General features: G+C 41.8%; 1 protein-coding gene across 3 annotated transcripts in view; it reads left to right on the top strand.

Moving 5' to 3' along the window:
- The window catches only part of pag1 (phosphoprotein membrane anchor with glycosphingolipid microdomains 1), a 161,677-nt gene that overhangs the window by 124,648 nt on the left and 9,588 nt on the right, over nt 1–27,441 (top strand). For all 3 annotated transcript variants that reach the window (XM_067980702.1, XM_067980703.1, XM_067980704.1), the window contains exons 6-7: nt 456–982; nt 20,173–20,223. In XM_067980702.1, the coding sequence (XP_067836803.1) occupies nt 456–982; nt 20,173–20,223 (578 nt within the window). The remainder of the gene's footprint in view (nt 1–455; nt 983–20,172; nt 20,224–27,441) is intronic.

The following is a 27,441-nucleotide window of genomic DNA, read 5'->3' as shown; positions in this document are numbered from 1 at the left end:
TTAGTAATCTAGTGCTGTTTAAAGTAACAGTCTAAATATTTGGCTTGAAGCACCCCTAAAACTATTGTATACATTAGTATTTAATAACAAAGTATTTTTTCTTAAACTCATTTGTAATGGGGCAGATTTCTGGTTATTAAAGCAGAATAAATGCTCCATTTGGGGAAATGTCACTTCAAAATTTCTTTATGTATTTGCCAAAATTTTGGTTCTTTTAATGATTGCCATTGTCTGATACTCTTAATTTTATATCAAAAGCATCACATTGGCACTTTTTCATTTGTTGCTTCTGTTCACTCTCATCAATATAGTGCCTGTTTATTTTGTTCATTTGTTTTATGTTGGTTGTTAGATCCAGGAGTAATTTTTAACCTAAACGCAAAAGATTTTTATATGCCTCATAATAACATTGATGTTTAAAATAGAACTGTTGGTAAACAATTTCACTTTGACAGTTCTTTCAGATGAAGGTGAAACTGTTCATTCTTCTGACGGTGCATTGCCTCCAGTTGTAGCAAACCAACAAGATAGTTCCTGTAAGTCCTTAAAATGTCCTCAGAGTAGAGAACTGCCACAAATACCTGGGAATGGTTCAGTACAAAACACAGAATCTACAGAAATGACTGAAGGCAAGATCTCTCATGAAGCGTATGATGCCTATGAAGTCCTGAAGGACAGCTCTTCACAGGACATAATCATTGAAGACTCTCTCTATGAAACTGTAAAGGAGCTAAAAGAGGAATCTGGCAGTGTGGCCAATGAAATTTATGGTCAGTCAGAAAATGCAGATGTGATTATTATGGTACAAGATCAAAATGCCGAGTTTGCTGATGGTACTGCAGAATATGCAACAGTAGACAAGATGAAACTGAATCAGCAGAGCATTTCCACAGAGCAGATTCTGATTACGGAAGATGATCCTCCGCCACTTCCAACCAAGGAGCTGGGTGAGAATGAGCATGTGGAGGGTGAAGATGCAGAGGTGAGCCATTTCTTTTATTATTATTTGTCGCTCATTCAAACCTTTTCCTTAGAAATGCTGACACTCCTATATTTGGTCAAGGAGTATCTGGCAAACAGGGTCTCCTCATCTTCGTCAACAGTGTTGTTGAAATACTGTTTTTCTCAAAATTACACATGGTGTTTATGAATTCCTTTTCCATTTTCTCACCAAAGTGATTTGAATTATCCCAATTCCGATGCTTATTTTTTTTCTGTTTTTTGGATACTTGTAACACCAAAACAAAATATTACATTGTAACTTTTTTGAATGAAAATATTTTCACAACCATACTTAAAGCAATTTGTGCATGGATACTAGAGATAGGGGCAAGTATGTGCAGGGGGAAGTTAGTGCAGGAGGTTATAGCATTAGAAAGCTTATGGGTAAGTTCTTTGTTTCCCCCCCCTACCCCAAAGAATTATATAATATTTCACATACTGCGTTAAAGGTGTCTTAAAAATCAACATGTCTGCTAAAATGATTGGAAAAATGAGTGGTGGTTGTTTGATGTTATTTCACTACCAGTTCACTGATTTTTGAATCACGGTAATTTGTTGTATTTTTAAAATTTATATAATGTAATTAATCTGGATTTCTCTCATGGGTACCTTGAATATATTATAGAACATTCCAACATCCTATGGATGTGTGCTACATTCATGGGGGTTATATAGAGATGAACTCTTTTTTTGTAAACATTTTTTTTAATTATCCTGTTGTAGAGAATTAACAAAACTGCAGTGGCTTTGTTTTGATATTGAAAGTTTCTCTTCTACATAATATGGCCTATGCTTATTTTTATGATAAAATTTTTAAAAATCATTTGTTCTATAACTGTACTGTAGGGGGTTATGGTACTGGACTAGCAGCCTATGGGACACAAGTTCAAATCCCACCACGACAAGTTGTGAAACTGAATTTAATAAATCTGGTCATTCGTGGACTAGCACCAGGAAAAATAACCATCAAAGCCAGATTATCATTTAAAACCCAATTGGTTCACCAGTGATTAATAATCACTGTAGAACACAAGTATAAGAGAAATATTGAACTAACCTACCGGCCACTAACCAGGCATCGAATCAGGACAAGACACACACATTTCCAACCCAGGCATTGACTTTGCATAGTCTTCCTTCAACATCTGGGGATTGGTGACCATATTGGGAGAACCATCCCACTGGCTAATCAAGCACCAGCCTGACATAGTCTGGGACCTTGGTTGATAGATATGACTCTCACTTTTCCCTGGATATGACCTGTCCCAGAGGTGGAAATACAGTAGTATACAGTCAGGTGAGCTTGGCCCTGACAAAGCTGAATACTTACTCCCAACACTATGGTTTCAAGTCAAACAAGGCAGAGGAAATCTCTTGCTGATTATCAGCTACCACAATCCCCCACTACTACCTCCCCCCAGCCCCCACATCGACTGACAAATCATTAGTCCTCCATGCTAACCACCAATTGGGAGGCTCCGCCGGATTTACGGCTGGAGACTGATGGAACCCCCAATGGATTTTTATGGCCAAGAGGTTGCTATACTTTGTTTTCAAACAAAAAAAAGCTTGATCAAACACTCAGACATTACCCTTTAAATGAAAATTCATATCAGATAGAAAGAGGGTAAGCAGCACTACATGGTCAGCAAAAATAAAAGTACTGAACCATAATGAAAATAGAATTTAAAGGAGTTTCTGTGGCAGGATGTAATTGGTGACTAGCTAATACAGCAATTGTACTGATAATGTAACAATAAATTATGGTCCTTGGTGCAGTGTTGTGGAGTCAGTCGTTTGTGAATCCCTTACCAAAATTAAAACTCATCTCAATGTACTGAATTGGATGGTAGGCTATCGCAAGACCCAAATTACACATAACTCCCTTTAAAACGGTGCAAATAGGCAACAGGTATTGTTGGCAAAATACTGTTCTGAAGTAGTTTCTAACCTCCTAAGTGACAGTGACTCAATGCTTTGGAGCTTCTGTGCCATGAAATGGTAAAATGAGTTTTAGCCACAGTTTCCTACAGATCCCCTTTCCCTAACACATCTCTGCCCACAAAACTGGCCCCGCCCCCCAGGTTACAAATGCGAGTATCCTGCAATCGCGCTGGTTCGGAGGCCCTCCTCAAAATACGACCAGATTTTCAGGCGCATAGGTATGCATAGTTACCTGGAGCAGGCACAAATCAGGTGCTGCAAGAGGAGTTGAAGACATTATCATCAGTGTGACTGCAGCCAGCCATTTTAAACTTGAGTTTAGAGACTAAAAATGGCTCTTTTGCCAGATCTAGCCTTGCTTTATGTTCTAATGGAGGAGGAGGAACAGGAGGAAAAAAACCAGAGACAGGAGGCCAGGAGAGTGAGGCATCACCAGCAGAGACACTGCCAAATTCGCATATACCTGGCCTTAAGAGCTGATAGACTTCAACTGGCATATGAGGAGATGGCTGAGGAGCTGACTGTTGCAACGACTTTGCTTTACAAAGGAGGCCATCGACTATGCGATTTGCTCCGTGAGGACTTAAAGCCCTGGTCCATGTGCTGCAGAGTATTAACAGTACAGATGAAGGTGGCCACTGTTCTCAACATCTACGAGTCTAGGTCCTTCCAGGCATCCACAGAGGGCCTGTGCAAGGGGCAGTGAAGGCCTGCATCCAGCAGGTGACAGACACCCAGTTCCGTAAGGCTGGGGTGTTCATTAAATTTGGAGTGTCTATGAAGAGCAAAGGCAAGAGGGCGTTAAGTTTTTGTTGGATGAATAGAAGGGGCTACCACTCTCTCAACGTCCAGGCAGAATGCGACGCCCGGCTGCAGATCTTGCACATCAATGCGCAGCACATACCTGTTGCGATGCTTTTGTTGTTGGTAACCCAGTAATCCTATGCATGTTCGGGGAAGGGTGCCCAGTGAAACGATGGATAATAGGTGACTAGGCTTATCCTTTACTGTTATGGCTGCTGGCGCCTTTTCGTGTCATTCAGGTACATTCTTCCACCAGGCAGGTGGTTGAGAGGACCGTTTGGACAGTCGGATGGGGGGGTTGTCCTCCAACATTCCCGAGAGAGAGTAGTGAGGATAATTGTCGTGTGCTGTGCCCTGCACAACAAAGCAATGGCGCATGGTCTGGAACTTGACATACCCAGGGAGGAGCCAATTGAGGGAGAAGATCCTGTACTGCGGTACCCAGAGTCCAGGAACGCTGCGTGTCCGCAGGAGGCAGGATTTTAAGAGGGCCGTGTGGTCAGAGTGTGGTGCACGTTTTTCACCCAATGAGTGCCACCGTGGAGATCGCAAACCAAAGAAGAGACAGATGCAGCTTATTTATCCTCAGTTTTTTTAATTACAAGAAATTTTAAAAAACTAAATGCAAATTGCTTAAAAAAAAAAAAAATTTTTTCAAAACAAAGTTAAACTATACTTGGAACCTTCAACAAATTGGTAAGTAAACCCTGAGAAATATATTTTAACTTCCAACAGTTTTATTGCAATGTTAAACTCTCTTAGAAATTTGAACAACTATTTACAAAAATATAACTTTCAATTAGCAATAGTTTGTAACTGTTGCCAACCTAAGTGGATATTATATATTTTGAAAACTGTGAATAATTTAAATAAATATTTAGCTTTTTGAAACAATGAGTTTTTGATTAGCAGCAATAACACATAACAGTGAGGGTCACAATGTTCCAGCCAGGCAGCAAACCCACCCCCTTCCCAACAGAGGAGGTAGTAGACATGGGAAATAAATTCCGCCTACCCACTCATTTGGCCCTGGTGCCAGACTAGCTCTCTGGCCAGCTCCTCCCTACACTGTCCCCCAGTTATACTCTGGTCCGGAGAGGTGATATCAAGAAACGGCTGAGTGCACTGGATACAGCAAAGGCTATGGGCCCCGACAACATCCCGGCTGTAGTGCTGAAGACTTGTGCTCCAGAAATAGCTGCGCCTCTAGCCAAACTGTGCCAGTACAGCTAAACACTGGCATCTACCCGACAATATGGAAAATTGCCCAGGTATGTCCTGTCCACAAAAATCAGGACAAATCCAATCCGGACAATTACCGCCCCATCAGTCTACTCTCAATCATCAGCAAAGTGATGGAAGGTATCGTCGACGGTGCTATCAAGTGGCACTTACTCACCAATAACCTGCTCACCGATGCTCAGTTTGAGTTCCGCCAGGACCACTCGGCTCCAGACCTCATTATAGCCTTGGTCCAAACATGGACAAAAGAGCTGAATTCCAGAGGTGAGGTGAGAGTGACTGCCCTTGACATCAAGGCAGCATTTGACCGAGTGTGGCACCAAGGAGCCCTAGTAAAATTGAAGTCAGTGGGAATCGGGGGGGAAAACTCTCCAGTGGCTGGAGTCATACCTAGCACAAAGGAAGATGGTAGTGGTTGTTGGAGGCCAATCATCTCAGCCCAGGGCATTGCTGCAGGAGTTCCTCAGGGCAGTGTCCTAGGCCCAACCATCTTCAGCTGCTTCATCAATGACCTTCCCTCCATCATAAGGTCAGATATGGGGATGTTCGCTGATGATTGCACAGTGTTCAGTTCCATTCGCAACCCCTCAACTAATGAAGCCGTCTGAGCCCGCATGCAGCAAGACCTGGACAACATCCAGGCTTGGGCTGATAAGTGGCAAGTAACATTCGTGCCAGACAAGTGCCAGGCAATGACCATCTCCAACAAGAGAGAGTCTAACCACCTCCTCTTGACATTCAACAGCATTACCATCGTCGATTCCCCCACCATCAACATCCTGGGGGCCACCATTGACCAGAAACTTAACTGGACCAGCCATATAAATACTGTGGCTACAAGAGCAGGTCAGAGGCTGGGTATTCTGCGGCGAGTGACTCACCTCCTGACTCCCCAAAGCCTATCCACCATCTACAAGGCACAAGTCAGAAGTGTCATGGGATACTCTCCACTTGCCTGGATGAGTGCAGCTCTAACAACACTCAAGAAGCTCCACACAATCCAGGACAAAGCAGCCCGCTTGATTGGCACCCTATCAGTGTGTACCATCCACAGGATGCACTGCAGCAACTCGCCAAGGCTTCTTCAACAACACCTCCCAAACCCGCGACCTCTACCATCTAGAAGGACAAGAGCAGCAGGCACATGGGAACAACACCACCTGCACGTTCCCCTCCAAGTCACACATCATCCCGACTTGGAAATATATCGCCGTTCCTTCATCGTCGCTGGGTCAAAATCCTGGAACTCCCTTCCTAACAGCACTGTGGGAGAACCTTCACCACACGGACTGCAGCGGTTCAAGAAGGCGGCTCACCACCACCTTCTCGAGGGCAATTAGGGAAGGGCAATAAATGCCGGCCTCGCCAGCGACACCCACATCCCATGAACGAATTTTTAAAAAAGGGTGGGATGTGATGTGAGGATGCCTGTCTGATGAGATGTTGGCATGTAGTTAGTCCATGCTGGCAAATGTGTGCTCCTGGACCAGGGCTGCTGCTGCCTGCATCCCAGGAGGGAGATCCAGAGCTGCCTCATGCAGCCTGCCGTGTAAAGGAAGGCCGGAAACCAGCCTGGTGCGGCCGCTGGGAGAGGTGGTGGCAGCAGACACTTGCACCTCACCAGACTCCCTTCCAATGCAGACTTGATCTGCAGTCGCACTCAGCATCCTCATGGGTGGAATGATGGCAGCCGTCAGATCCCGCAAAGCTGTCTTCCAGCATCCAAGATGATCTCCGGGACGCAAAAACAGAAGGTTACAATGGCTGCCAGCGCTGAGATGCCCACAGGGAGAATGGGTGGGAGAAACCTGGGCCCCTGTCCTGGAGCATTGAGAGTTAGCAAGGGGACAGGTATCCTTCTGGATCTGGATTATTTCCTTCCCCGGTCCCCAATCCTTGGCCTCCAATGGTGCAGCAGATCAGCAGATCCATCGCCTTCTCCTTATTGGGGCGGGGGAGGGGGTCAGGGAGTGGAGGTTTGGGACACCACCCCATTCTTCGACTCTCACGGGCGTTATGCACATTTGTACCCTGCAAACACAAAAGTAGAGAAAAATTTGTCTTGTGCCACAAAGGAGCTACTGGTTTGCACCTTCATGGGTTTTCAATGTGAGGTCACTGATCAGATAGTTCCACAAGGGGCAAAAGAGTAACTAGGGAGAGAGTAGGGCCTCTTAAGGATCAACAAGGTCATCTATGTGCGGAACCACAAGAGATGGGTGAGATCCTAAATGAATATTTCACATCGGTATTTACGGTTGAGAAAGGCATGGATGTTAGGGAACTTGGGGAAATAAATAGTGATGTCTTGAGGAGTGTACATATTACAGAGAGGGAGGTGCTGGAAGTCTTAACGCGCATCAAGGTAGATAAATCTCCGGGACCTGATGAAATGTATCCCAGGACATTATGGGAGGTTAGGGAGGAAATTGCGGGTCCCCGAGCAGAGATATTTGAATCATCGACAGCTACAGGTGAGGTGCCTGAAGATTGGAAGGTAACAAATGTTGTGCCTTTGTTTAAGAAGGGCGGCAGGGAAAAGCCTGGGAACTACAGACCGGTGAGCCTGACATCTGTAGTGGGTAAGTTGTTAGAGGGTATTCTGAGAGACAGGATCTACAGGCATTTGGAGAGGCAGGGACTGATTAGGAACAGTCAGCATGGTTTTGAGAGGAAAATCATGTCTCACGAATTTGATTGAGTTTTTTGAAGGGGTAACCAAGAAGATAGATGAGGGCTGTGCAGTAGACGTGGTCTACATGGACTTTAGCAAAGCCTTTGACAAGGTACCGCATGGCAGGTTGTTACATAAGGTTAATTCTCACGGGATCCAAGGTGAGGTAGCCAATTGGATACAAAATTGGATTGACGACAGAAGACAGAGGGTGGTTGTTGAGGGTTGTGTTTCAAACTGGAGGCCTGTGACCAGCGGTGTGCCTCAGGCATCGGTGCTGGGTCCGCTGTTATTTGTTATTTATATTAATGATTTGGATGAGAATTTAGGAGGCATGGTTAGTAAGTTTGCAGATGACACCAAGATTGGTGGCATTGTGGACAGTGAAGAAGGTTATCTAGGATTGCAACGGGATCTTGATAAATTGGGCCAGTGGGCCGATGAATGGCAGATGGAGTTTAATTTAGATAAATGTGAGGTGATGCATTTTGGTAGATCGAATCGGGCCAGGACCTACTCCGTTAACGGTAGGGCGTTGGGGAGAGTTATAGAACAAAGAGATCTAGGAGTACAGGTTCATAGCTCCTTGAAAGTGGAGTCACAGGTGGATAGGGTGGTGAAGAAGGCATTCAGCATGCTTGGTTTCATTGGTCAGAACATTGAATACAGGAGTTGGGATGTCTTGTTGAAGTTGTACAAGACATTAGTAAGGCCACACTTGGAATACTGTGTACAGTTCTGGTCACCCTATTATAGAAAGGATATTATTAAACTAGAAAGAGTGCAGAAAAGATTTACTAGGATGCTACCGGGACTTGATGGTTTGACTTATAGGGAGAGGTTGGATAGACTGAGACTTTTTTCCCTGGAGAGTAGGAGGTTTAGGGGTGATCTTATAGAAGTCTATAAAATAATGAGGGGCATAGATAAGGTAGATAGTCAAAATCTTTTCCCAAAGGTAGGGGAGTCTATAACGAGGGGGCATAGATTTAAGGTGAGAGGGGAGAGATATAAAAGGGTCCAGAGAGGCAGTTTTTTCACTCAAAGGGTGGTGAGTGTCTGGAACGAGCTGCCAGAGGCAGTAGTAGAGGCGGGTACAATTTTGTCTTTTAAAAAGCATTTGGACAGTTACATGGGTAAGATGGGTATAGAGGGATATGGGCCGAGTGCAGGCAATTGGGACTAGCTTAGTGGTATAAACTGGGCGACATGGACATGTTGGGCCGAAGGGCCTGTTTCCATGTTGTAAACTTCTATGATTCTATGATTCTAAGGGACTTGAGCGTGATGTCCACAGTGGGCGAGGAAGAAAAGGAGAGCATGGTGAGTGCCCTACCTCTGGTCAGGTCATTAAAATTCTTTCTGCACTGCTCTGCCATCCTGGGCACAATGGATGTGGCATTTAGTATCTCTGTCTGTGCCCTCTTCCTCACTGCACGTGAGGGTTGGGATGTTAGGGAAGGGATGAGCCAATTCCTCCTTCCTTCAGTTTCTTCAAGAAGGGCCTGCATGTCCTTGGCTAAGAAATTAAATGCCCTCCTCATGCTGCATGCCTCCTGTGGGTCAGTCATCTGAGAAGGGAAGGATTTGAGACAACTGAGACTCTGTACAGAGCTATTTAAATTAATTGCTTAAAAATCTTGAAGACTCAGAGCTGTGTGCTGCTCCCCTGCCTCACTCTGAAGGGGAAATGTTTTTCTCCCACTTTTATAGACCCTTACCCTAACACCTTGAGGCCCCATTGGTTCTGTTCCAGTTACATTCAAATTGTGCGGATTTACGCCCGTTTTATGTTTGACCGTATTCTAATTAGATTGGCAGGGAATTCTTGATCGGGAAAATGGGTGCGGGAATGCGCGTATTTTCAGGTCTTACTTCCGGGATGTGGCCTTGCAGAAAATTCAAGGCCTGCGTGTTAGACACGCTCAAGCCTGTTACCAGGGAGACCATAAAAGCAAGCTATACAACATTGTATCAGAAATTAGCTTTGCAGGATTTCTAATTTTAACTAGCTGTTAAACTTTGTATGCTCCATGACTGATGTCTAAAGGAATATCTGCCACGATAACACTAGACAAAAATACCTAATTTGGTCCAAGTGTAGAATGAGTAATCTTCGGGTAGAGGGGAGAAGAAAACAGGAATCCCTACGTTACAGCTATCAGAAATTAAAAGTAATTAACCCTCAATATATTACTTGGGGAGTTTTCTTTAAACTCATGTTTGGTAAACAAGAATAAGATGAAGGAAAAATATTATTTTTACTTTTATCCTATTCTTGCATACCAACCTTGGTGCCTCTATATTAATACATCAGTATTGCAAAGAACAAAATTTAGACTCACCCATATTGTTAGGCACTGTACAGTGTTCTAACAAAGCAAGTTAGCCTGCAGGAGCAGAGTGCAACTATTCAAGGCCTTGTGGTGATGCAGTTATTTTGCTTATGTTTTTACAGTTAAACATCTATACTTCAAACTGCTTTCACACCTGTCTCTTTCTCATTTTCCTCCCCCCCCCCCCCCCCACTCTGAGTATTCCAACTTTTAAAAAAATATATATCTGTAGGAGGAATATTAGATTGTTTCTACTGATGCGACAGGCTGGGTTCTTCGTACATAGAAATAGAAATACATGGAAGTTACAACATAGAAACAGGCCATTCGGCCCAACCAGTCCATGTCGGTGTTTACCCTCCACACGAGCAAATAGTCCTAATCACATTTACCCACCCTGTTCTCATATCACTTTATCTCTTTCCTTTATCCACCTATCCAATCTAATCTTGAATGTTGACATAGTTTCTGCCTCAATCACTAACCCTGGAAGTGAATTCCAAATTCCACAGTCTCACCACTCTGGGTGAAGAAGTTCCTCCTGCTCTGTTCTAAATTTTTTTTACATTTAATCTTGTATCTGATTAAACAGTCTGCTTCTATTTACCCTGCCCCATACTTTCTTAATTTTAAGTACTTATATCATGTCAATCTGTAATTGATATTGTTCTTGAAAAATTGGGATTTTAAAAAAAATAATCAGTTGCAAAAAATAGTCTCATTTGTGATCAGGTCTAAATAAAAATGTTTACTGTATCTTCATGCACAACGTACACATTTTACTTTTCTGACTGTATAAAACCTGATTACACAATGCCAGAACTTAGCAAAACACCTCCTATGATCCAGTGCAGCTGGAAAGTTATGAGAATTACGTTTAACATATGTGGGAGAGTGGTGGTTATGGCATTTCCTGTAAAGTTGGCCTATGTGATGCTTATATAAATAGATTTTGTAAATGCTTTCTGACCAGTCTGAATTGTTTTATTTTGGTGATGTCTGAATGATCTGTGATTTACAATATACTGTAATAGCAACTTTAGCTAATTAGGAACAGTGTGATTATTAAAAGTGTGCATCATTGGGAATAGATGGTGAGTGGGTTGGACACTGACCTGTCATTTCTGGTACTGGGTTTGAATCCAATCCAGACTGATGGAATGAACGTTTCCTTTGGCTGCTGGTGTAGAAGAAATGAAATGTGAAATGGGTTTGGGCAGACTCCATCTCATTCCTTCACAGCACAAAACTGCCCCTAATTTGGCACTAAACTGGTAATCTCATTCAGAGATGTTAAAGGCTAGCTTGTATAGGAAATAGAAAATGTCACACTGGAGCAGTGCGGAGTACTTTTCTGAGGTTAGGACACTTTTTTATTCTGTCTCTAGCCATGCAATACCTAACCTGGGAGTGCTTTTGATGCTAACACTGGTTATCTATTCCCTACGACAAACAGCTCTCACTTTGAAGAGCACAAAATTCACACAAACTAAGTCAGTTTTTTTACAAAAGTGTGTTGTCATTGTAAAACGTCTCAAACAACTACTATCGAACTGTGGCTTTTCTCAATGAGTTGACGTTGAGAATTGCTTCTGATTCAAGTTGACATTTTAAGAAGCAAATTCTTGGACTGTGCTTTCTTCTTTTCGGACACTATTTTCTTTTAACTGAAGTGGCTCAATTTTAGTAAATTTGTGCTGCTTTCCTCTGTCTGCAAAACCAACTGAGATTTAATCTCCACTGCCACATGGGAGCAGTGAAATGCTGGCAATGTTAGATACGAGGGGGTGGGGAAATCAATGAACAAATAAAAGCTTCAACCCCTGTTTATTTTGATGATTCTTTTAATACTTATTGAGTGGTGCAATAGATTTTAAATATGTGTTGATACCTGCCCTACTGCGCATCACCGTATTGAAGATTTTACCTCAATTCCTTAATATGAGGGCAAGTTCAGTTAAGTATTCTGAAGGTGTTTACTGAGCTCTGTTAAATATTATTGCTGTTAAAGCCAAAAGCATCAAGTTGTGTGGACCCATCCATCTCATGCTTACCTTATTAATCATATTGGTTGCATCCTAATTTTAGAGATTTCATGGTAGCTTGTGATGAAAAGCCTGTTTCTACATTAGACCACTACAAAAAAAAATCCAGTTTGCAAAAGGTTGTGCCTAATTGTTAATAATGAGAGTCCATTTGGTTGCTTTCGACTTGAGCGACTTGAAAAATTAATGACACAACCTGATGGTATCTTCACGGAAAGCACCATGGTTTTTCTTACATTACAACAATTGTGTTTGCTGCACTTTTGATTTAAAGATCCCTCCCATATTGTTAATTATGTTTTTACTGAGTGGTAATCAAGTACTTCTGTAGTCACTGCCAGAATAGAATGATTAATGAAAGATATGTGGAGTTCTTTAATTACTCAGGACCCACAAAATGTAATTGTTCAGGGCCAACAAAATAATTCAGGGAATCTAAAACCATTTATGTTTATATGGGCAAATCAGGACATTGGATCTGAAATATTACAGCTGTTTTATATAAAATATATGTAAATTTATTTTCATGGTTTTGTTTTTTTAACATCAAATTATAGCCATATAAATATTTATATTTAGGTCTGCTAGATTCTTGAGAGAGAAAGGCCCCGATTTTAAAAGTGGGTCGGGCACAGTGTGTGACAGGTCTGAAGTGGATGGTGCACCCGGCAGTGATGGAAGCGAAGCCTGGCTGATTTTAACTTAAGAGCCATATTTGAATATTTTGAAATTGGTCTCCCACTCATAGCCGGCGGGAATGATGTCCAGGCCAGCGAGCGGGAATTGAGGCGACTTTGGCACCAGGCAGGCCTCCCCCTAGTCTTCGTAAAAATCACATTGCTGCACTGATGATGTCATCGGGCCGTGACTTTTAAATTTAAATTAGGCCCCCTGCCTGCCTGCCTGCAGTAGAAGCCTCGGCTGACTTCAAAGTCGGTTAAGATAAGATGTCGCCGGGCAGAAGCAGTGGACTCAGCCTAATCTTAACCCCTCCCATGCACTATTCTCATCGGGCGAGGGGGGTTTTAAAATCGACTCCAAAATGTCATTACAAGTTTGAGTTTTTTTTCACAATTGTTGTCTATTTCCATTGCAGGGTTTACTGTACTTCTGAGCTTATTTCTGCTAGAGAATAGCATTCAGTGCCACATGCACATTAACGCGTTCGATTTATTTTGCAGCTAGTGGTGCTGGTTTTGTAGAAGACCGTAAACCAAGCTGCAAAGGAAAAGGCAGCCTGGTGTTCAAATTCACAACAGACTGAGAAATACCATCAGCTTATTGCAGAAATGACTCTTCTCGGCTTCAGTAATGGACTTGAAGTGTTTTCAAACATCATTATTAGAGCACTTCTTCCCAGCCCCTTTAATGGGCCCACGCTGCTTCTCCTGAGATGTTGTGTATCTCACTATAATGTGCATTTTGGCTGGCTCCCAAGTAGCAAATTGTAGTGGGTTGACTGTGTTGCTTTTCTAAATGTGTTTACCTTCTCTTCCATCCAACATCTCTGTCTGCCCGCCCAAGCACTTTGCCTGTTTTATTTCCCCCTGCAAGGCCTCTTGTCACTCTTGGCTGGATCAAAATGACACTTAACAGCACTTTCTTTCAACTGTAGCTGGTCACATGATCACAACTGTTTATGACTGGCAGGCAGATTTAGGTGACTGGCCATCTTGGGAGTGGTTAAGAACCATGCCCATAATTAAAATTCTTTTATTAGCACTTATTGTATTTTACATGCTATTTGCTTTCTTGTATATACCTTCTTATGTACCTGGTTTATTGTAACTATACTAAACTTTGTTAATCCTTTTTCTTACATGACAATAGTATCCTTCCTGGTCTAACTAGCAAAACCACATTGTAAACTGGCCAATTTCAGCTAAGTAGATCTGTCATGAATAAGGGTTTTAAATAGGTGAAGCCAAACTAAGGTATTGGGCTTGTATCCTAATCTATTTGGATTAAGCTTCTTGATAAGTCTACGGTCATTTAAATGTTTGCAGTAGGGAGCTCCAATTTTTTCTTTTGGTTTCACAAAGGTGCTTTTAAAAAAAAAAGTCCATTATTCCCACAAGGCATTCCCTGGTGTGAACATGTTATCTGTAAAATAACAAGGGCTGCACGTTGTAATGGGGAGTCAGTATTACATTAGAATGTTCTGTTTTGTGTTTGTGGACCTTAGTGGTAGATCCTGTACATGAAAACATGTCATTATTAAGGAAAACTGCAAGTTAGTTCTGTTGTCCATTCACCCACAGTTACTACGTATGGTAAATTTTCATCTCTAGCATTCCTGGTGCAGAGCTCTGCTGGGAGCACATGTCGGGAATTCAGTCTTATTTACACCCCCGCTTCCCCTCATGATTTTCCATCTGTTCGTTTTAGCCCCATGTAAATTTTCATTTAGTTTTAGTTAAGGCCAGATTTTTGATGCACATGCCCTAAATTTTGTAATCTATGTGGCAGCCTACATTACAGCAATGTAAGAGCTGACACTAATAAATGACAGACTTGCTCTCAATAAATAATAAAATGCTGTAACACGTTTGAATAGATAGCTATCTTTTATATCACTGAAGAGGAGTTCTGTCCAGAGGCGAGTGCCATAATGGTCTTGATTGATGCTATCGGTTTTAATCAGTCCTCGTTTCATTGAGTAGCTATTAATCCTTCTTCACAATTTGGTTCTTGTGTTCTAAACTTTAAGCTGCAAAAATTATAGCTTCATTTAATTTGAATAAGTTTAATGTATCTATTGAGGGGATAGAGTAATTTTTTTCCCCCCTGATAATTTGTCTTTCAAGTGTCATCCTGAATTAGCTAACGAGCTGAGTAATCTGCTCTAATACTTCATTGTGCTGTACTATGTTCAAAGTGTTTTAACAAACACCAGCAGGTTCACTGATTTACATGAAAATATCGAGCTTTATTCCTCTTGGCCACTTGCAAGAGTACCGTATTAGTTACCAGCTTGATACTTTAATAAAATATTTTCTGCAAAACTCCAGACTAACCTTACAAAATACAAGATCATCTTTGTCTGACAGGTTATGATAGAGACCGGAATACAATATACTGCCACTAATGTGTCAGTGTGAGGTAGATTCAAGCAAACGTATAGAAGGACACTAAAGTAGAGTGAGACACTCTGTAGGGTGCATTTGAGTTTGTATTAGGTACAATATAACTCTAGCCTGGTTTGAAAATGCCAAACTTACTTTTCAATTACCATAATATTAAGAAAATGGATGCTCCTGTCCACACATTCCTGACTGATGGATCTTTTCTGTTTATAAATGCTCATTACATAGAGCGTACAGGTCATTCGGCCCAACAGGTTTATGATTGATGTGCTATTAAATACATTTAGTATATTTTCTAACAATTTATCATATTAAAATTGATTTAATGATATATACATTTACTGACAAGTATGTTCATTAGTAATGTCAACTTGGCTCAGTGCTGGCACTCTTACCTCTGAGTCAAGATTACAAGTCAAACCCTACTACAGGACTTGAGCGCATAATCTAGGCTAACACTTCAGTGCAGTACTGAGGGAGTTCTGCATTGTCAGAGGTGCTGTCTTTCAGGTGAGATGTTAAACCCAACCCTCATCTGCCTGCTCAGGTGGATGTAAAGGATCCCATGACACTATTCAGAGATGAGCAGGTGAGTTCCCCTGGTGTCTTGGCCAACATTTATCCCTCAACTAACACCACCAAAAAACAGATTACCTAGTCATTTATCTCAGAACGGTTTGTGGGACCTTGTGTACAAATTGTTGTGCTTGCTTACAAAACAGCTTTGGGATGTCCTGAAGTCATGAAAGGTGCTATATAAATGCAAGTTCCTTCTTTAATTGCTATTAGAAGTAATTTGTCAGGAAGCTTGAAAGAATTAAATTGTTTTGATTACAAGCCAAAATTATTTGCAAATTTTTGTATAATATTCCTCCAAATTTCATCCAGCCCAGAATATATTGCATGAAAGGAAATTAAAGATAATGCCGTTTCTATGCATCATGGGAAAACATGATTTAGAGCTCTGAGTAGAAGATTGAGTGAGTGTCTAGTATTTTTCTTAAATGCAGATCAGGTCCCCTTTGACCACTGGCAGATGTTAAAATTATTTCTGTCGACTCATTGTAAGTCAAGTGTTGGCATCAGATCAGCTGCAGAGTAGCACTGGTGGTTGTAGTAAGTTCCTCCATTTTCTTTTCCATCTCTCAATGCAGGTACTGGTTTTGATCCTAAGCGTATTTTTATTTAAAAGTTTACACAAGGTTAAATAAATAGTGTACTATTTTCAGACCATCACTGTTGATCTAATAAATGCTTTGCAAAGTTATGAAAACACAATATAATTCTAATACGACAGCTGAAGGATCCTAGCTTCAGAGAGAACAAAACATATGACATTTTGAAGAAACGTGCATCATAACATCAGCAAAGTTTATTGCTTCTGAAAATCAGTACTATCATCTTCGGTGCAGAAGACGGGTCATTTTTCCCCAACCGCTATCCACTGGTGATCGGCTTAATGTTAACCATCTTTAAAATACTGCATCATCTAGGACTTGTCATGTACAGGTAAAGAAGGAAGATGCTTCAGAATTAAAGCTTTGCAAACTATAAAAATGGCAAGTAGCGTTCTACTTGCCAAGTCAGAGCATCCATATTTATTTCCAAAGCGTTCATTGGATAATTATTAGCTTTTTATCTTTGTAGTTAATCTAAAAGAAATATAAAGATAATTCAATGTTATTTGAATTAGTTGTTTGACCCAAACTAGAATCAAATGACTTCCAGTGTGAAATCTCAACTAATGGTTTCAACTGGCACCCTGTAGAATGGCTGGGAAGCAAAAAAAAAATTCTGCTCATAACTGCACTCTCCTTAAGGGCACAAGAAGGAACTTAGGAACAGGAGTATGCCATTCAGCCTTTCGAGCAGAGTTCTAAGAGGCTTGAAGGAGGTTACAGATCTGGAGAGCAGTGAGGCCAACAAGGGATTTGAACACTAGGATGGGAATTTTAAATTGGAGACGTTGGTTCCCGGTCCCCCAATGTAGGTCAGTGAGCACAGAGGTGATGAATGGGCGAGACTCTGTTTGGGTTAGGATACAGAGTTTGTGACGGGCCGAAGACGATGCGTTCGATCTTCCCAATATTTAACTGGAGGAAATTGAAGCTCATCCAGGACTGGATATCGGACAAGCAGTCTGACAACACAGGCAGTGGAGGGGTCAAGAGAGGTGGTGGGGAGAGGTACAGCTGTGTCAGCATAGATGTGAAACCTGACGACATGTCTTTGGATGATGTCACCGAGATGCAGCATGCAGATGAGGCCAAGGATAGATCCTGGGAGACACCAGAGATAAAGGGGCAAGAGAGGCCATTGCTGTGGATGCTCTGGCTATGACTGGATAGGTAGGAGAAGAATGAAGTGTGGGCAATGCCACTCAGCTGGACACTGGAAGAGAGACATTGAAGGAGGATGGTGTAGTTGCGCCATGTTAGGCTGCAGAGTGGTCAAGAAGGATGACTTAAAAATATTTTAAATTGACTGAGGGTTGTAATAAAATTAGTATTACTACTAAATTGGTAGCTGGAGACTTGAGTAAGATCGAAGGCAGTAAAGCACCTGGGCCAGAAGGGAGTCACCCAAGGGTTTTGAAAGAAGTCTGTGATGTTCCAGCAACATAACTAGCAGAAATATTTGGGAATTTGCTAGGAAAGGGTAATATAGGATGACTGAAGAAGGACAAATGTAGTGACTTATTTAAAAAAGAGAATTGGGAGGAATCCAGGTAATAAAATTCCAGAATCAATTGTCCAGGTCAAAGTAGTAGGAAGACTTGGAGAAATATGAATTCGTTGGAAAGTGTCAGTTTGGATTTACAAATGGGAAGCCATGCCAGAGAAATTTAATAGAATTTTTTGATGAAGTAACAAAGATGTGAATACAGACAAGAGCACAGATGTGATATGCTCACATTTTTGTAGAGATTGTCATGATACCTATGGCAAAAATGAAGCATGTTTGTCTAATTTTAGATTTGTAGAGATCCCTTTAATTCAGTTACAATAAATAAGGAGCTAAAAAAACAGCCAGACTAAATTGATGCAGATGTTGCAAGGACAGTTCAGTTTTGTCTCCAAGCAGATAGCTTCAGGGCGGACCGAAGCCATACAATTCAAACACAAACAACTGTGCTTTGTTCAGTTACGTGTATGATGAATGGATACTTTTGAATTTAGATGACAATTATTCAAATCCACAAAGCAATGGCAACTATTTTTTGGGGGGCTTTAATGAACCTAAGCTATTCAAATCAGTGAGTCAAGAATGGAAGCATATATAAAAGTCAATAATAAAATATATAGTTTAGAATAGATATTGTGAGCCATTTATTATATCCCTTGTACCATACTAATATTACTGTTATTTATCTGTGACTGCCAAAGGAATTTAACGGAAGATGATTACAAAGCATAAATTGAATTCTGGTGTTGTGATAGTCTGCCCGTTCTTGGAAGATGCAAGCAGAATCCCGTGGAGGCACGGGCTAGAGCCATTAAAGGTTTTCTGCTCATTTCCCTGAGTACGCTATCAAAATTCCTCTGGACATCAGTCAGTAAAAATATTCATGGTTGTAAGACTTGCCTATGAGAGTAATCCAAAATATGGAAACCAGAATATCTAGGATATGAAGGGCAGACAAGACTCAAACATAATAGAAAACAAATCCATAAAATTGGCAGACATGGTGTTGGTGGCGTGTGCTGAAAATGATTGAAAATCTGCTCAGCAATAAAAGACAGAAGATGGGTAAATGGAAATATTCTAATTGGAGAGATATGAAGAGTGAAGTACCACAAAGCTTGGTGTTGGGACTAGTACTCCAAAATGATTTGACAACGGGTACAAGTTACTTCATCTCAAAGTTTGAGGATAACATCCAAATAGCAGGCGTGCTTAATTTGGTAGTGGAGGGGAAAAGCTTCAGGAAGACCTAGACTGTTTGGGGAAGTGAGTTTAATGTGGATAATTATGAAATCATTCACTTGGGGACAAAAGCAGAGGAACAAATAGAGAGATTACCCAATTAATGAGAAATTACTAATCAAGACAGATCAGGAAATGAATAGTGGGGTCACAGTAGATAAGTCCTTCAGGACATCAAGTCAATGGCTGGCAGCGATCCAAAAAGCGATTGGGATGTTGGGTTGGATAAGCAAATGAATGGAGAGGGAGTCATAGGAGGTGACATATGATTATTAGGCATTGGCCAGTTACCATCTAAAGTATTATGTACAGTTTTGGAACCCACACTACAGAAAGGACATAACTAAGCTAGCTATGGTATAAAAAATCTCTAATGTGGTGAGGGGGCTGGAGAATAAAACCTATGAAGATGGACCCAAAGGTCCTGGACTGTTATTGGAAAGTAGACTGTAGGAGGGATACAAGTGAGTTATTTAAAATAATATGGCTCAGGTATGTAGAAAATCAGTCAGGGCTAATTGTATTGGCAAAAGATAGCTAAACAAGGTAACATGACTTTAAGCTAAGGAGTAGATTCAGTATGAACTTAAAGGAACATTACCGAGAGGGGAGCTGGTTATTGAAATACTTTACTGAGGTAGAAGCAAGTAGCTTAGATTTCTTCATGGCAAAATTAGACAAGTATTTTGACAAGAAACATGTAATTGGATAGAACTGTTAGGACAAAGTGGGACTTTCTGGACCTATGGGGGTAGATTTTTAACTTGTCGCTCAGGTGTAAAACCAGCATTGTGGATTGGCTGTCCATTACAGAAATTGCGTTATTTTCATTTCCATTGATTTCGATCCTCAGCGCCTGTTTTATGCCCAGGCAGCAAGTTTAAAAATCTGCCTTATGGTCTCTTCCATCCTGGAGATTTTGATGGTTTCTCTTTTTGTATAAGTTATAAGTAGAATCTGTCATAACATAATGTACAAAAAATGCATTTTCAAAGATCAACAAAATGGAAAAAATCTGCATTGGCTCTAAACCTAGTTTCTGCCACCTAGTTATTGTAAGTTTTTAAAAATATTGAACTTTTTATTTTAAAAAAGTGCCACTTGTTTTTCAGGCACCAAGCTACAAGTTTCAAGATGAGGATCCAGCATTGACACAGGCTGAGGTGGGTAATATTTCACTGCTCTTATGCAGTCTACACCTTCAATGTTGTGCTTGTTTTATCAAAATTTATGCTTTTTAAATTCCCTTTTTTCCATATTGTATGTATTATGTAATTCTTCAAAAAAAATTAAAGCATTTTTTTTTAAACAATTAACATATACAAGTATATGGAATTAAATGCTAGTTTTTCCAGTACCTGCTGTTTAGAGCTCTCTATCTGCTGGGCTGCTGTGATTAATTTTGTGTATTTGCTGATGTTAGTTAAGAACTTTGAATTATTCTTTGAACTGTGGATCTGTGGTCCTTTGCATTTACCAAACTATCTCACATCAGCTATTTTTGGTTGCCATTTAATGACAGAGTTTTAACATAGCCTGGCAGGAACCTCGAAAGAAAAGTTATTTGCATAGTAATAAGGAATTCATATTAAATACAGCATACCCAGTGAGAAATTTCTTAAAATCTACAAGTTAACATTTTTACATTTTATGCCTTCTCTAGTTCATTTGCTATACTGTACATTTGTGTGGTATCTAGAAATTGTATCTGTTGTGATGCTAATAACCATATGATCAATGGTCATTTGACATCACTTTCAGGAGCAAAAATAAAATTATCTAAAAATAGTTGGTGAATTGACAGTCATTGGAGCAACAAAGTGACGAGACCTAAGCTGATTTACTATCCTCCACCCAGTCAATGGGGACCATTGCCTATGATTCAGCAAGGCTGCACTCATGATGGGCATCCTCACTAGTCACAGAAACCAGTTGAAGAATCGGGACTATAGTATGATAGCTTTACTTCCTTCCCATACTCTCATCTAATGAGTCTGTTGGCTGGAAGCACTGTCTCACTGAGTTTGGCCTACAGTATGTGCGGATGTCATTGTTGGCAAGTGAGTGTTCTAATGTGCAAACCATGCACTTTGGGGCAGCAGCTGGTGCTTTAATTGCCCTCAGTATCTCTGATCTAGGAAGGGAAAAAAATCAGCATGTGTTCCCATTCCTTAATGCTCTCTGGTGACTCCTGCTGGAAAGCGGACACTGGGTGAGAACAGAACTCCGTTCAGCCATGATGTGCTGTCTGGTCAAATAGACTGCCAGCACTCTATCTTGGATCAGATGTGAAGAATGAACACTTGGGCAAGTATTAAAGGGCAGCCCATAAAGGAACATAGTTTAGCAAGAGTCAGCACCTTCAGGAGAGGATAAAATGGAATGGAGAGGGTAGGAACACATGCACTTCAGTGAAGATTACACATTTGCATGATAATAGGTACAATTTCCTCTATTAAAACTGTTGACTTTTATAATTGTTAGTGAAATATAACTTATGTTCCAAACAAATTGCACAACTAACATTGCAACAGCACAAAGGCGATCGATATTTGTTTTTATATATTCAAATTACAGGATTCAAACTGAATTGATTTATTCAGAATTTTTTAAGGAAATATTTACTATTAAGAATTTTGGTCTCTGAGGTGTCTAATTATTTTCTCTTGTTTTTTATCCTAAAAAATTACATTGGATATAGCAAGTGTTTATTAATATATTTAAAGCTCTTATTGCATGTTGGTAATTTGTAACCATTTTGTAAAGGGTAAGGAAAGTCTGAAGGAGGGATTACTTTTTACTGAAGTATTTTTCTATTTTGTAGAACATATTGGCCTCAGGAGAAACATTTATTTTTCAAAATGAGTTTTTTTTACTAATGTGAAGACCCTCTAATTGGATCTAAGCTGCTCAGGTGATATCACCGTTGGGGAACATCCCTGTGTGTTCTGAAACATTGGAACTCAAGAGCTGTGCGACCAGAGAAAGAAAGAAGGAGGAACTTACATTTCATATAGTGCCTTTCACTCCCTCAGGATGTCCTAAAGAGCTTCACAGCCAATGAATTACTTTTGAAGTATAATCACTATTTTGTAGGCAAATGTGACAGACATTTTGCACACAGCAAGGTCCCAAAAACAGCAATGAGAAAAATGACCAGCTGATTTGTTTCTGGTTGTTTGTTGAGGGATAAATGTTGACCAGGGCTCCAGGAGAACTCCCTAATAGTGCCTTGGAATCTTTTATGTCCACCTGAGAGGGCTGATTGGGTCTCAGTTTAACATCTCATCCAAAAGACAGCATCTCTGATGATGCAGCATTTCCTCAGTACTGCACTGAAGTACCAGTCAAGATTATGTGCTTAAGTCCTGCAATGGGGCTTGAACCCTCAACCTTCTGATTCAGAGGCAAGTGTTATACCTGAGCCAAGGCTGACCTCAAAGCTATAAATGTGCAACCCTGACCTGTAGCAGGGCCCCTATCTCTCAGGCCAGTCTGAAGTTGCCCCTCTTGCTATTTCTAATGAATAGGCTCCCAAGCAGAGACTTCAGAGCATTCCTGCAGGAAGTGAGACCCTGTTCAACGGACTCCATTTCAGCAATAAATCTGATATTTTCAAAAAACATATTCATCAAAATCCTCATGAGCCTACATTTTCTTCTATAAAATAGGGTGGTATTTCAAACAAAATGTAAACACCCTAGAATTTCCTTCGCCTTTAAATCAACGAGCTGTGAATTATGGTTATTTTCATATAAATCTCATTATTAAAAGAAAATGAGGGGAATAGGAGGTGGAGACATGCTTTTTAGTCATGACTAGAATTGGTAAAGTGAATGTGGAACAGCTTTTTGACCGGAATCAGAAGAGAGTTGGGACCCAATTAGGAAATCTGAAGCTAAACATAACTCAAAGGGGAAGGGAATGTAGGGGAAGTACTTTAAAAGCAAGTAAAAATCTATAAACTGCAGATGCTAGAAATCTGGAACAAAACCTGGAAATGCTGGAAACACTCGGCATATCAGTCAGATATGGAGAGAACAGACAAGTTAAAGTTTCAGATGTGGACCCTTCAAAACTGAAAAATAAGAGGTGGACAGGCATATTAATACAATCAGAAAAAGGGAAGGGGGAAAATAGATATTTTAAAGACAAACCCAGAGAGGAATCATGAATGAAATGATGTAACAGATTATCTCGGTCAAGTAATGGACAGAAACATTATGACATGAAAGAGACAAAGAGTGTATAAATAGTTAAGGAATTGGGGCGCTTTTAAGAAAGACCTGCACCTGAAATAATAACTTGTCTGTTCTCTCCACAGTTACTGACTGGCTTGCTGTGTGTTTCCAGCATTTTTTGTTTTTACTTTCATAGCAATATTTCCCTATTTATGTCACCAGCATACATATATAGCTCCAGCCTGACCAAAGAAATACAGCATTAGATTTCTGCTGCACATGCTGAGCAAACCCAACATTTCAGGGCAAAGTCAGCACTTGAGTTCTGAGCCAGAACTACATTAAACAATAAGCAGCAGCTTCAGATTGACATCTGGAGTTCAAAACAACTGTTTCTGTTAGTATTTGTTCTTTTCTTCGTAGGCATTAATTTGTCCAAATCATAATTTTGCAGGAACGCCTTGTGAAATTCGAATAAAATTATATTTTAATCAGTTGCGATTACGTATGTGCCATACTTCAACTTTGCAGCATGTATTCTCAAAGGACACATCGTGGAGACATCAGTATATATTGACACATATCACACATGCACTGAAAAATCTATAGTTTGTCACTAATTATTCTGAATCCATCTCTTTTTGACTCCCCAAATCACATGATCCATTAAATGTCGCATGAATGTACATATGATGGCACCACTTTAAAATTAGTCCTCTGTGATAATGGCTAGCAGGCATTGACTGCAACAGTCCACTTAGCAAATGCTTACAGGCAAACCTAGAAATCTTCAAAAAGCTGACATAGCTGCAACAAGCTAACTGCTCAAAAACAGCACTGAACGTGGACTTTATTCATTCATGGGGTGTGGGTGTCGCTGGCAAGGCCAGCATTTATTGCCCATCCCTAATTGCCCTTGAGAAGGTGGTGGTGAGCCGCCTTCTTGAACTGCTGCAGTCCATGTGGTGAAGGTTCTCCTACAGTGCTGTTAGGAAGGGAGTTCCAGGATTTTGACCCAGCGACGACAAAGGAACGGCGATATATTTCGAAGTCAGGATGGTGTGTGACTTGGAGGGGAACGTGCAGGTGGCTTTGTTCCCATGTGCCTGCTGCCCTTGTCCTTCTAGGTGGTAGAGGTCACTGGTTTGGTAGGTGCTGTCACAGAAGGCTTGGTGAGTTGCTGCAGTGCATCCTGTAGATGGTACACTCTGCAGCCACGGTGTGCCAGTGGTAAAGGGAGTGAATGTTTAGGGTGGTGGATGGGGTGCGAATCAAGCAGGCTGCTTTGTCCTGGATGGTGTCGAGCTTCTTGAGTGTTGTTGGAGCTGCACTCATCCAGGCAAGTGGAGAGTATTCCATCACACTCCTGCCTTGTAGATGGTGGAAAGGTTTTGGGGAGTCAGGAGGTGAGTCACTCGCCGCAGAATACCCAGCCTCTGACCTGCTCTTGTAGCCACAGTATTTATGTGGCTGGTCCAGTTTAGTTTCTGGTCAATGGTGACCCCAGGATGTTGATGGTGAGGGATTCGGCGATGGTAATGCCGTTGAATGTCAAGGGGAGGTGGTTAGACTCTCTCTTGTTGGAGATGATCATTGCCAGGCACTTGTCTGGCGCGAATGTTACTTGCCAGTTGTCGGCCCAAGCCTGGATGTTGTCCAGGTCTTGCTGCATGCGGGCATGGACTTCTTCATTATTTGAGGGGTTGCGAATGGAACTGAACACTGTGCAATCATCAGCGAACATCCCCACTTCTGACCTTATGATGGAGGGAAGATCATTGATGAAGCAGCTGAAGATGGTTGGGCCGAAGACACTGCCCTGAGGAACTCCTGCAGCAATGCCCTGGGGCTGAGATGATTGGCCTCCCCTACCATCTTCCTTTGTGCAAGGTATGACTCCAGCCACTGGAGAGTTTTCCCCCTGATTCCCATTGACTTCAATTTTACTAGGGCTACTCGGTGCCACACTCTGTCAAATGCTGCCTTGATGTCAAGGGCAGTCACTCTCACCTCACCTCTGGAATTCAGCTCTTTTGTCCATGTTTGGACCAAGGCTGTAATGAGGTCTGGAGCCGAGTGGTCCTGGCGGAACCCAAACTGAGCATCGGTGAGCAGGTTATTGGTGAGTAAGTGCCGCTTGATAGCACTGTCGACGACACCTTCCATCACTTTGATGATTGAGAATAGGGTGATGGGACGGTAATTGGCCAGATTGGATTTGTCCTGCTTTTTGTGGACAGGACATACCTGGGCAATTTTCCACATTGTCGGGTAGATGCCAGTGTTGTAGCTGTACTGGAACAGCTTGGCTAGAGGCGCAGCTAATTCTGGAGCACAAGTCTTCAGCACTACAGTCAGGATGTTGTCAGGGCTCATAGCCTTTGCTGTATCCAGTGCACTCAGCCGTTTCTTGATATCACGAGGAGTAAATCGAATTGGCTGAAGACTGGCCTCTGTGATGGTGGGGATATCAGGAGGAGGTTGAAATGAATCATCCACTTGGCACTTCTGGCTGAAGATGGTTGCAAACGCTTCAGCCTTGTCTTTTGCACTCACATGCTGGACTCTGCCATCATTGAGGATGGGGATGTTTGCAGAGCCTCCTCCTCCCATTAGTTGTTTAATTATCCACCACCATTCACGACTGGATGTGGCAGGACTGCAGAGCTCTGATCTGATCCATTGGTTGTGGAATCGCTTAGCTCTGCCTATAGCATGTTGCTTCTGCTGTTTGGCATGCATGTAGTCCTGAGTTGTAGCTTCACCAGGTTGGCACCTCATTTTTCGGTACGCCTGGTGCTGTTCCTGGCATGCTCTTCTACACTCCTCATTGAACCAGGGTTGATCCCCTGGCTTGTAGGTAATGGTAGAGTGAGGAATATGCCAGGTCGTCTGGTTACAGATTGTGCTGCAATACAATTCTGCTGCTGCTGATGGCCCACAGCACCTCCTGGATGCCCAGTTTTGAGCTGCTAGATCTGTTCTGAATCTATCCCATTTAGCATGGCGGTAGTGCCACAAAAACACGTTGGATGGTGTCCTCAGTGTGAAGACGGGACTTCGTCTCCACAATGACTGTGCGGTGGTCACTCCTACCAATACTGTCATGGACAGATGCATCTGTGACAGGTCGATTGGTGAGGACGAGGTCAAGTAAGTTTTTCCCTCGTGTTGGTTCGCTCACCACCTGCTGCAGGCCCAGTCTTGCAGGTATGTCCTTCAGGACTTGGCCAGCTCGGTCTGTAGTGGTGCTACCGAGCCACTATCGGTGATGGACATTGAAGTCCCCCACCCAGAGTACATTCTGTGCCCTTGCTACCCTCAGTGCTTCCTCCACTGTGGTGGTCAACATGGAGGAGGACTGATTCATCAGCTGAGGGAGGGCAATAGGTGGTAATCAGCAGGAGGTTTTCTTGCCCATGTTTGACCTGATGCCATGAGATTTCATGGGGTCTGGAGTCAATGTTGAGGACTCCAGGGCTTTCCCTCCTGACTGTCTATCACTGTACCGCCACCTCTGATGGTGATGGAAGCGTCTGGGATATTGGCTGAAAGGTATGATTCTGTGAGTATGGCTATGTCAGGCTGTTGCTTGACTAGTCTGTGGGACAGCTTTCCCAATTTTGGCACAAGTGAGGAGGACTTTGCAGTGTCAACTGGGCTTGGTTTGCCTTTGTCGTGTCCGGTGCCTAGTGGTCCGTTGCCGGGTGATCCGTCCGGTTTTATTCTTATTATGACTTCTTGTAGCGAGATTGTTCAACTGAGTGGTTTGCTAGGCCATTTCAGAGGGCAATTAAGAATCAACCACATTGCTGTGGGTCTGGAGTCACATATAGGACGGCAGGTTTCCTTCCCTAAAGGGCATTAGTGAACCAGATGGGTTTTTACGACAATCCGGTAGTTTCATGGCCACCATTACTGATACTAGTTTTTTTTTTAATTCCAGATTTTATTTAATTAGTTGAATTTAAATTCCCCAGCTGCCATGGCGGGATTTGAACTCATGGCTCTGGAGTATTAGTCCAGACCGATGCTACCGTACCCATGAAGCCAAGGGGATAGACAGAGATGCAGAGGGACACATGGGATTTGTTACAACTTAATCTGCAAGTGTGCCCAATATTCCATCACATTCATTTCAGTACACTAAAGCACAGTTGTGGTGATCTGGAAATTACTGAAAGGGAATGTAAGTGCTGA

The sequence above is a fragment of the Heptranchias perlo genome, chromosome 3 (genome assembly GCF_035084215.1).
Source record: "Heptranchias perlo isolate sHepPer1 chromosome 3, sHepPer1.hap1, whole genome shotgun sequence".
Taxonomy (NCBI): Eukaryota; Metazoa; Chordata; class Chondrichthyes; order Hexanchiformes; family Hexanchidae; genus Heptranchias; species Heptranchias perlo.
Note: the sequence above shows the minus strand (reverse complement) of the source record. Positions and strands in the feature narration are given on the sequence as shown.